General features: G+C 36.3%; 1 protein-coding gene across 7 annotated transcripts in view; it reads left to right on the forward strand.

Moving 5' to 3' along the window:
- The window catches only part of NEK1 (NIMA related kinase 1), a 212,397-nt gene that overhangs the window by 179,809 nt on the left and 20,193 nt on the right, over nucleotides 1-12,395 (forward strand). For 6 of the 7 annotated variants that reach the window (XM_021938935.2, XM_009207850.3, XM_017959203.3 and 3 more), the window contains one exon: nucleotides 891-1,138. In XM_021938935.2, coding sequence (XP_021794627.1) covers nucleotides 891-1,138 — 248 coding nt within the window. Of the gene's footprint in view, nucleotides 1-890; nucleotides 1,139-12,395 lie in introns of those variants that run through there. The other variant, XR_004182613.1, reaches the window with a different exon arrangement.

Here is a 12,395-nt window from a genome sequence, read left to right on the forward strand (position 1 = left end):
AAAATTAGCCAGACATGGTGGTGTGCCTATAGTCCCATCCACTCAGGAGACTGAGGTGAGAGGATGGTTTGAGGCCAGGAGTTCAAGGCTGCAGTGCAGTAGCACTGCACTCCAGCCTGGGCAATAGACCAAGAGAAAAAATAATTTTTTTCATCTAACCTATAGGAACAAAGATAAACTGGAACTAAGTATGTATCTAAATAGTGTATTTTTTCACATTTCTTTGGATTTGTTTCTTTTTTTGTTGTTTTTCATTTTGTTTTTCTTGAGAGACAGGGTCTCACTCTGTTGTCCAGGCTGGAGTACAGTGGCTTGATTATATCTTACTGCAGCTTTGAATTCCTGGGCTCAAAAAACCCTCACCTCATCCTCCAGAGTAGCTGGGACTATAGGCATGCGCTGCTACACCCAGCTAATTTTATTTTTTGTGGAGACATAGTCTCACTTAGTTGCTCAGGCTGGTTTCAAACTCCTGGCCTCAAGCAGTCCTCCACCTTGGCTAATGTTATTTTATTTTTTGTGGAGACAGAGTCTTACTTAGTTGCTCAGGCTGGTTTCAAACTCCTGGCCTCAAGCAATCCTCCCACCTTGGCCTCCCGAGGGGCTGGGATTAAAGGCATTAGCCACCATGCCTAGCCTTGTGTCTGTATTGTAGAACTTTCAATATAATGAAAGTACATAACAAATTAAATCAACTCTCTGAAGATAAAACATTGTATCCTGTTAAAGATTATTCAGAAGGTAATATACTGACACACATATTTTGATTTTATTTTCCTGATATGTGGGTTTTTTGCTAGAATTTGTGTTACATAGTGTGCTTTATCAACATCATTTAGAACTTTAAGTACTGTATAGACTTACCACATAATCTCTCCTTTCTACCACAGAGACTGGAGCCAATGATTCTCAGCACTCTAAATGTGATGTAGATAAGTCTGTGCAACCAGAGCCATTTTTCCATAAGGTGATTCATTCTGAACACTTGAACTTAGTCCCTCAAGTTCAATCAGTTCAGTGTTCACCAGAAGAATCCTTTGCATTTCGATCTCACTCGCATTTACCACCAAAAAATAAAAACAAGAATTCCTTGCTGATTGGACTTTCAACTGGTCTGTTTGATGCAAACAACCCAAAGGCAAGTATTGTCCTCAAATGGGAACTATTATCCATTCGATAACATGTATTACTGTTTTTCTTTTATAAACCGTAATATTGAGTTTTAATCTCTTAACACAGACACAAACACACATCCAACAAAAACCTCCATCTTCTGAGCAAAGGAATTGCAATTGGGAGTACAACTTGGATAAAGACTATTTAATTGGCTTCCTGTTAAGGATTTTTTTTATAGAGTCTTTTACTTGAGCAAAAAGTCCCTTTATATACCCTCATGCACTATTGCTCTTTCCCACTATCCAACCTGACTTCCGTTTTTAGTATCACACTAAGCTTAAGCAATATATCTAAAAAAGACAGAGGTAGAGGTGCTGTATTGCCTAATTCGTATGTAAAAACATTAATAGATATTCATATGCACTTTCTCGTAGAAGTCTTTCAGACCTCTTTTTCTCACTTGCTATTTTTGAATATACGTAACCAATTTTTTCTTGTAAAAAATATCTCTACAGAAAATGTTGAAATGCAGGTAAAAATAAGAAATATCATTTGTGATATTACTTCTCATGTAATTTTTGCATATACATAACTTTTTACCAAAATAAGATGTTATGTATACTCTTTATAACCTTTTCTATTCAATATATATTATGATGTTATTGCAAATGCCATTATTACAATACTGTGATGAAAACAGCACTTTGTTATTGTCACATATTCTCTTTATATCATCATTAACTGAGCTGCTTATCATAATCTTTTTACAAATCTGTTTCTATTGTTGTACCTTTCCGCTTTAATTTTTGTTGTAATCACTTACACCTCTTATCTTTGTACATATCTACAATTATTTCCATAAAATAAATTTCTGTAAGTGGAATTGAAAAGGTTATAATGTATACTGCCTCATTTCTAAATAGTTTATAGTTCTGTCAATAGTATGTGAAAGCACATCCATTTCTCTGAATGTTAAATACCACCCACTATTATCATTTACTTAAAAATTATCTATTTAACAAATGAGTAATAGTATTGATTTGTATACATTTATGTTTCTGTGTTTTACAAATGAGATTGGGCATTTTTTATTTATTTTAGCCAGTAAAGGAATGAATTGCCTGAATTCTTTAGTCCTTAACTATTTTTAAAATATGTCATTTTGGCCAGGTATACTGGCTCATACCTACAATCCCAGCAGTTTGGGAAGCTGGGGTGGGCGGATCTCTTGAGCTCAGGAGCTCAAGACCAGCCTGGCCAACATGGCGAAACCCCATCTCTACTAAAACTACAAAAATTAGCTGGGTGTGGTGGTATGGGCCTGTAATCCCAGCTACTTGGAGTCTGAGGCAAGAGAATCACTTGAACCCGGGAGGTGAAGGTTGCAGTGAGCCGAGATTGCAACATTGCACTCCAGCCTGGGTGACAGAGTGAGTCTCTGTCTCAGATAAATAATAAATAGTCATTTTGATTTTCAGTTTAATTTTCCAACTGGGTATGCTTCCATTTTGTGGAGTATTTCCGTATGCTTATCTTAAATTTAGAGATTAAGTTTCCTCATTTATCTAATATCAGTCAGTCTTTTGAAAGGTGTGAACTACCAAAACACACTTTGATCTTCAGAGTTAGAGAGAAAGGCCTATAGATAAGGACTATCATACAATTCATGTACTTTTGTAGTAAAAATGTATAGCCCATCTTTAGCTCAGAGCTTCTTAATACCTTGTTGCTGTCTATAAAGTTAATATTCTTTGCATAATAGATTTGATTGTTTGATTTCCTTTTATGACCTTAGTCCAGCCTTCAGAGTTCTGTAGAAGAACTTACTCTGGAAGTAACCACAGCAAAGTAGAAGCAGCAATGCAGATTTCATGTAGAGGACTATTTGGAAAGAGGCAAGAAAAAACACTAGAAAATCAAAGCAGTCTGTAGCCATTTAGGAAAAGAACACAAAACCATCTCTGCCCATTCTGTAAATATTTATATAATCTGTTTACTAAGGTGGGATAATTTAACCTTTTATAAGCATGTTTAAAGCTCTTTTTTGCAAATGTTAAATTACTGGTGGGATTATTTTCTTGATTGAGGAAATTCCCCTTGTGCTTTGGATCCCACCTCCTCACTCTTCAAGGAACTGACTCCATTAATTTTGCCACTCTAACCTGTGTCATCAACTTTTCCTATCGTGGATCATTTACTCAACATACACGTTCTAATAAATCTCATCAAAAATAGCAAACTTCTTTTGAGCACAATATCCTTGTTTAGCTACCACCCCATTTCTCTCTCCCTTTTGCAACCAAGCATCTTGACTATGTTGCAGTCTCATTGCAGTTTCCACATGCATTCACTTCCCAGTACATTCCAATATGGCTTTTAGCCTGCTCGTCCACTAAAGCAGCTCTGTTCAGATCATCAGTTACCAGTATGTTGAGAATTCTCTACACCATTTTCTCTTTCACTTTTCTTAGCTTTTCTTCTTTCAACAGAGTTCATATATGCTGTACTATTAAATTCACTTTATCTGTTGATTCCCTTTATATTGTACTTTCCTGGTTTTTCTCTGAACTCAGTAGTCACTCTTCTGTGTCCACTGCTGGTTGATCCTACTCTAACAAATTTCTTAAGAATAATGTGTGTTTTTCTACTGTGAAATATACTATAAATGTCAATTAAGTCAAATTGGTTGATATTGTTGTTCAAGTCTTCTACATCTTTACTGATTTTTTAATCTATTTGAACTATAAATTGCTGAGAGAAGATTGAAATTCTTAACTACACTTGTGTAGTAGTCAGTTTTCACACTGCTATCAAGAACTACCTGAGAATGAGTAATTTATGAAGAAAAGATATTTAATCGACTTACAGTTCTACATGACTGGGGAGCTTCAGGAAACTTAATCATGTCAGAAGGCGAAGGGGAAGCAAGGCATATCTTACATGGCAGCAGGAGACACAGAGAGAGAGCTCATGGGCACGAAGGGGGAAGTGCCACACACTTTTAAATGGTCAGATCTCATGAGAACTCACTCATCATCACAAGAATAGCATGGGGGAAATCCGCCCCTATGATCCAGTCACCTCCCACCAGGTCCCTTCACTGACCCATGGGGATTACAGTTGCAGATGAGATTTGAGTGGGGACATAGCCATACCATATCAACTTGTATCGGTAACTATTTCTTCTTTCAGTTATGTCAGTTTTTATTTTATGTATTTTGAATTTCTGTTTTGGGGCAAATAAAGATTTAGTATTCTTATGTCTCCTGGATGAATTGATATGTTTATGTTTATGAAGTATTCTTTTTGTTTGATCATGTTGTTCAGTATCCTTACTGATTTTCTTTCTACTTATCGATTACTGAAAGGGAGTGTTGAAATTTCCACTCAGTTGCATTTAAACTAAGAATCAATGTGTCTTCTTAATGGATCAACCCCTTTGTCACCATGAAATGAATCCTTTTATCACTGGTCATATCACCTTGTCTGAAACATTTTCTCTGGTTTTATTATAGCCATTCCAGCTTTCTTATGCTTAATCTTTATATGGTATATATACATTCTTTACTACTCTTAACCAAACATTTTATATTTAAAGTGGATTTCTTGCAGTCAGCATGTTAGTCGAGTCTTGTTTTTAACAAGTCTAACAATCTCTTTGAATTGATTAGACAATTTACATTTAATGTAATTATTAATATCACAACCATATGATTGGGTTTAAACCTACCATTTTGCTATTTATTTTCTATTTGATCACTTTTTTGTTCCCTTTTTACTTTTATTCTTCCTTTGGATTGAGTATTTTTAGCACCTTATTTTATCTCTACTGTTTGTTTTCAAGATACATCTTTAGCTTAGCATAATCTCCCTTCAAATAATATTATACCACTTCACATATGTCATAAAAGCCTTACAACCATAGGCAATCATGCACCACATAATGACATTTCAGTGAATTACAGACCCCATATACAGCAATGGTCCCATAAGATTATAATAGAGCTGAAAAATTCCTCTCACCACCTAATGACATCATAGTGTCACAGTGTAATACGTTACTCACATGTTTGTGGTGATGCTGATGTAAACATACCTACCACACTGCTAGTCCTATAAAAGTTTAGGACATACAATTATGTACAGTACCTAATGCTTGACAACAATAATAAATGACTGCATGCATGGTTTATGTATTTGTAATGCTTTACTTTTTATCATTATTTTGGAGTGTTCTACTTATTAAAAGAAAGTGAACTGTAAAACAGCCTCAGGCAGGTCCTTCAGGAGGTATTTCAGTGTATACCTTCAGGAGGTGTTTCAGTGCATAGTGTATAGTTGTCACAGGAGATGACAGCTCCATTCATGTTATTGCCCTTGAAGACTTTCTAGATTGGAGGTGGAAGACAGTGATATTGATGATCCTGACCCTCTGTAGGCATAGGCTGATGTGTGTGCTTGTGTCTTCAAGTTTTTAAAGTGAAAAGATTACAGTAAGCTAAGGTTAATTTATTGAAGACAGAAAATTTTTAAATACATTTAGTGTAGTCTGTGTATACAATGTTTATAAAGTCCACAGTAGTCTACACTAATGTCCCAGGCCTTCACATTTCACTCACCACTCACTCACTGACCTACCCAGGGCAACTTCCAGTTCCACAAGCTCCATTCATGGTAAGTACCTATACAGGTGCACCATTTTTAATCTTTTATATGGTATTTTGACTATACCTTAGTGTTTAGATAGACAAATATTTACCATTGTATTACAATCTTCTATAATACTGAGTGTAGTAACATGCTATACAGGTTTGTAGCCTAGGAACAATAGGCTGTACCACATATCCTAGATATGTAGTAGGCTAATACCATCTAGGTTTGTGTAATTACACTCTGTGATGTTCACACAATGACGAAGTTGCCTAACAGCACTTTTCTCGGAGTGTATCTTTGTTAAGCAAAGCATGACTGTACTTCTATTCCCGTCCTGCCTGTCCTTCGTGGTATTGTTGTCAGGTATTTTTCTACCACATGTTATAAATTCCACAATCCATTTTTATTATTTTTGCTTAAACATTCATTTATCTTTTCCAGAAATCAGAAATTGAGAAAGTCTTTTATATTTACATATTTACTATTTCTGACATTTTTTGTTCTTTTGTGCAGAATTCAAGTTTCTATCTGGTATTATTTTTCTTCCACTTTAAGAACTTCCATTAACACTTCTTACACAGCCCTGTTGATGATGTTTTTTTCAGATTTTGTTTGTGTGAAAGTGTTTTTATCTCACCTTCATTTTGAGTGGATATTTCACTAAATATAGAATTATATTGTCTTCTGGGTTGCATTGTTTCTAAGAAATATATGAGCTTGCTTATCTTCGTGTATATAGTGTATCTTTTTCTCTGGCTTCTTTTACAGTTTTCTTTTTATCGCTGGTTTCTAGCATTTTGATTATTAAATGCTTTGGTAAGGTTTTGGGGGAGTAAGGTTTTATAGGACTAGCAGTGTGGTAGGTTTGTTTACATCAGCATCACCACAAACATGAGTAATGCATTACACTGTGACACTATGATGCCATTAGGTGGTGAGAGGAATTTTTCAGCTCTATTATAATCTTATGAGACCAATGCTGTATATGGGGTCTGTAATGTGTGTGTGTTTATCCTGCTTTGGGGTTCATTGATCTTCTTGGACCCTTGGGTTTATACTTTTCATCAAATTTGGAAAAGTTTTGGCTATTATTTCAATTAAATATGTTTTTCTCTTTCTCCCTACTCCCTTTTCTGTGACTCCAGTTACGTATATGTTAGACTGATACCATTCCACAGGTCACTAAGATTATGTTCATTTTGTTTTCAGTCTTTTTTTCTCTCTGTACTTCATTGTGGATGAATTCTATTAGTATGTATTCACGTTTACTTATCTTTTTTCTGCAATAATATACTATTAATCCCACTCAGTGAAACTTTTATTTTGATATTGTATGTTTTATCTTTAGAAGTTGTTTTTTGTATCTTCCATTTCTCTCCTCATTATGTTCATGTTTATCCTTTAATACTCCATTAAAATAGCTGGCTTAACATCCTTATCTGCGAGTTCCATCATCTGTGTATCTTTTTCTGTTGACTTACTTTTCTACTGGTGATGGGTCATATTGTCCTACTACTGGGTATGTTTTATAATTCTTTATTTGAAGGTGGACCTTGTGAATATTATATTCCTAGGTCTCTGATTTTTTTGTTATTACTTTCTTCCTGTAAAGAGTGTTGGGTTTAAGAGAGTCAGGTTACTTGTGGATATATTTTATACTTTTAAACTTTGTTTTTAAGCTTTGCTAGGACAAGTGTAAAGTTGTCTTCATTCTAGAGCTAGTTCAGCTTATTTCCAAGGCATGACCCTCTAGGGCCTCCACTGTACATCACAGGTGGTCTTGAGGAAACACCTCTCTCCCAGTCAGTTTGATCATCTCCTACCTGGATGCGCTCTGAGCATTGTTCAGTCTACAACTCCCCAGTTGTTTTGGCCTAGCTTTGTGAAGTTTCATTCTATACATATTCATGGCCTGTGCTCATCAAAGACTCAAGAAAACTACCTTGCAAAGTTTTGAAGTTTTTTTTTATTTTTCAAATAAAACTCTCTTTTCTAGTTCTACCTCCCTGAACTTGGATCTTTGTCTCATCAATCTAGCAAGGCTGCACCCAAAGTCCAGATATTTTCTCCAGGCAGAAAGCCAGTTTAGTGGTAGGGTTTAGTTCATTCATTTCCCTTCTCACAGGGATGACAGTCGTGTGCTGCTTATTGTTTAATATCTAAACACAATGTCATGTATTTTGTCCAGTTTTCTAGTTGTTTCCTGTGGGAGGTTAAGTCTGGCCATTATTCTCTCATGGCCAGAGCTGGAAGTCTCCAGAAGATAAATGTGATATTTCAAGGCTATATCCTGGGCCTTCTTTATTTGCATTTGCTTCCCAAGTAATCTGACCCCAAGGCTTTAAATATAATTTATATGCTGATGATACTCAACTTTATTACTCTAGCTCTTTCCTACAGATTATTCATCTATGTCATCAGTCTATTAGTCATATCAACCAATTATTTCCTAACTTATCTTCCTCATTCTGTGGCTACCTGTGTGAAATCCATTGTCCAAATAGAAACCAGAAGTCTTTTTTAATATTATAAATTATGTCAAATCACAGCCATGCTTAAGACTTCAGTGGCTTTCTGCTGCTTAAATAACATTCAGACTCTTTACCGTGGTCTACAAGGTTTCATGTGGCATTGACTGCCTCTCTGTCTGACCTCAAAACATTTTTCTCTAGCTCATTCTAACATTTTTCCCTTGATACACCACGCCCTTTCCTGCAAGAGTTTGCACTTGCTGTTACCCTGGCCTGAAATGAGCTTCTCTTTGTTCTTTTCAACTGTGACTCATTATAGTCTTTCAAGTGGAGCCTTGGCTTCATTTCCACTTCTAGTAATTGCCATCCCAAGTAATGTCAGACATCATCATCTTGGCCATCAGGTTGGAAAATTACAGTTATAGGACATGCTACCGTAGCACATACAGGAAACTCTAATATAGTAGTTGTTAGCTTTTCAGCTTCACTTATTACAGTGATTTTATTTAAAGTGTATTTGTGAATGCACTTAATCTTTTTTTAATGTTAGAGACAGGGTCTTGCTCTGTCTTCCAGAATGGAGTGCAGGGGTGCAATCAGGGCTCACTGCAGCCTCAACCTCCTGGGCTCAAGCAATCCTCCCACCTCAGCCTCCTAAATAGCTGGTGAATGCTTCACCATGCCTGGCTAATTTTTAAATTTTTTGTAGAGACAGGGTCTCGCTAAGTTGCCCAGACTGGTCTAGAACTCCTGGACTCAAACAATCCTCCCACCTTGATCTTTCAAAAGTGCTGGAATTACAGGTGTGAGCCACCATGCCCAGCCAAATATGCTTAATCTTAGTCTTTGAGTATCTGATAACATCTAGACATTTATGTATCTGTGATACCTAATTGTGAGGATTGTTAACCAGTACACCAAAGATCTGTCTTAAATAAGATGTACATTAATATATCTTCATGCTCTCAGTTTACTTTGGTGAGTAGTATAAGAAATTTTCTAGGAGACTTTTGTATTTACTTTGAGGATGTTGTTGTAAATCTTATCTACCACACAGTTTGAGAAGGAACAAATAAGTGAAAACACTTATAATGCATTATGATAATTCCTGTAATGGAGAGATGAATGTGGGATAGTGTGACCACTGAAGAGGAAATGATTATGTCTGTCCTAGAACAAAGAAAGATTTCTGAAAAAGTTTGCATGGTGGATGGGACATGGAGAACATTTAAAGCAAAATAAACTATCTTTAACATGATATAGCACAGTGTGTTCGAGGCATTACAGCTAGTTCTTAGTAACTCAGATGTGAAGGAGGTAAGATTCCGGTCATTCTTATCCTTAAGCAGATGTCCTTAGTTTTCAAATTTGTGGGATCTTTTCCCCGGTTTCTAGAAAATGTCTCTCTTTTTTCTGAATAAAGGAATGCAATGTCTTAAAGACATAAAAGTGGAGCTGTTCTTGTGGCCCAAGTCCTCCCTTGTCCTCTTGCCCCTACCCCGCCCTACACCTCACAAGCAGTTCCTTAGCCACGTCTTTAGAGCCCTAGAATTCTGGGAATATGCTCTGGATCATGATACTAAGGCATTCTTCTAACGTACTTTAAATGGCTCTTTTTGCAGAAACTAAGATGTAATGACAGTAAACTGAATTACACGTTTAAGCAACCATACAGATAGTAGTTAGTGGCTTAGTTGATCACTGTAATGGTGGCAATCAGAGTAATGCTTTGATTGCCACCATTCATCAGCAGGGCTATAAGTGTTGACCTGGAATAAGCACGGTTATTCCAGAAGACTGCCCTTCCTTTTATGCTACATATTTGTTTATACCCTGCTTCAGACCAGAAGAATTGATCACATCCAAATATACATGTTGTGCTAGAGAATAAGCATTATAAACAGCAAGCCACTAGCAACTATTATACATAGCTATTAATATTGAATATGAGATTTGTTTGATAGTCAAAATGAAAAGAGAATTATAAACTATGCCATATTCCCCAGAGGAGAGAAATACATAAATTTTTTAGGGGAGTAAATGCTTTCCTTGCTTCTTCCCTCTGTAAGAGATTTCTCTACTGGAGTTTTCTATAACAACCAATACATTCTGTAACCTGTGATAACTTCAGTACTATTTCTACTGTAAATACAGTAAATGATTTTTTAAGGTAGTTATAAAGTGACTTGCTGAAATGAGGTATAACACTTGGAGATCACTGAAGGTTAGTTTGTGAAAGGTCAAAATTAAACAGTCTAAAATTGTTGTTTTCTCATGATTTTGTTTACATAAGGACAGATTCTAGTTTACCAAATGAATTAGCTGCTTGTCTTTGAAAGAGTCACATTTTGCAGTAAAGCTTTTAATAGATTATTCAGTGGAGGGCACTGCAAAGGCATGCCATGCAGTACTCTATGTTGATGGCTGATAACTTAGAACTCCAATGAGGCAGCGATACGATTGATAACCTATAATGGAAAATGACTATAACTAGTTAGGTGGCCAGCTGTTTTTGTTAAAGTAGGTTACAGAGCAATTTTTAGTCAAAACTAGAACTTCTTCATGAAAACCTTTTTGTTCATTCACCGTTTTGTTCATTCACCATTGATTAATGATCAGTTTGTTCTGAACCATAGAGCCTTAACGCTAGAATTTTAACGTGGGTACCATGAAGAATGTTTGTCTAAAATAGATTCTTATACCTCGCATCTAAAGGTATTTGTTTTAATATATCTGGAGCAGAGGTCAGGAATATGCATTTTTGGCACACACTGTAAGTCAGTCTGCTGCTGGTGGTCCACATTCCCCACTCGAGAAATACTGCCACAGATGACAGTTGACCCAATGCAGCCTGGAAAGTGTTTAAAGTATGTTATATGTCAACCCTCTTTGACTGCTAAAAATATTAATAATGCCTCAAAAGAATGTCTAATTTTGAGTGCTATGCCTTTCCAGTGAACTACAATTATGAACACCTTATCAAATACATTCATAAATATTAAACAAGTTAATTTTCTATATAGGGTTATTGGATAGCAACCAATAAAATTTTGGAAAGAGGCTACTAATATGATGTCTACTTCTTGGTGGTAATAAAAAAGAAGTACCAAATTTAAGACCATATTATCAGAGTAATACAGATTACACTGACCTTTCTGTTGTTACTAGTAGGATGTATGACTCTAACTCATTAAAATGTAAGCAAAATAGTAGCAATCAGAAAACAGCCTTGCATTGTTCATAATTATTAATATTTTTTATCTTGGGAAATAACTATGGACTACTTTGATTTTGCAAAGGTATCTAATAAAAGTATACTAATTATTAGTGTAATAGTAGCTGGCTAATAGTGTGCTATATACTGTTCTAGCTGCTTGACATATAATTACTTCTCACAAGGACCCTATGTGACAAAGACTGTTTTTTTGAGACTGAATCTCACTCTGTCACCCAGGCTGGAGTGCAGTGGCACAATCTTGGCTCACTGCAACCTCCGCCCTCTGGGTTCAGGCGATTCTCCTGCCTCAGCCTCCCAAGTAGCTGGGATTGCAGGTGCCTGCCACCATGCCCAGCTAATATTTGTATTTTTAGTAGAGATGGAGTTCCACCATGTAGGCCAGGCTTGTCTTGAACTCCTGACCTCAAGCGATCTGCCCACCTCGGCTTCCCAAAGTTCTAGGATTACAGGCGTGAGCCATCGTGCCTGGCCATTAATACTGTTGTCTCCATTTTACAGGTGAGAAAATTACAGTGCAGAGAGGTAAAGTACATAGTGTGTCAGTGTAGATTTTGAAGGACGTATTAGTGACATGAAGTGACTGATCTAGTTTCTTACACAAAGACTGATTAAAGGTCATTTAAAATTGTACTTTCTGTTTATCACTAATTTATTCATAAAATAACTGTTGCCTGTGGTGAAGTACTTCCTGCATTGCCATCTTATATGAAAACTTGCCTGGAAAACCTTGGAATTTGTTGTAGAGGAATGTGGCATAAAATTTAAGTGTATTTGGGAGGCCAAGGCGGGAAGATCACTTGAACCCAGGAGTTTGAGAGCAGCCTGAGCAACATAGTGAGCCCCATCTCTACAAAAAAATTTTAAAATTAGCCAAGCATGATGTCACACACCCACCTCTAGTCCCAGCTGCTTGGGAG

Source organism: Papio anubis, chromosome 3, assembly GCF_008728515.1.
Source record: "Papio anubis isolate 15944 chromosome 3, Panubis1.0, whole genome shotgun sequence".
Classification (NCBI taxonomy): Eukaryota; Metazoa; Chordata; class Mammalia; order Primates; family Cercopithecidae; genus Papio; species Papio anubis.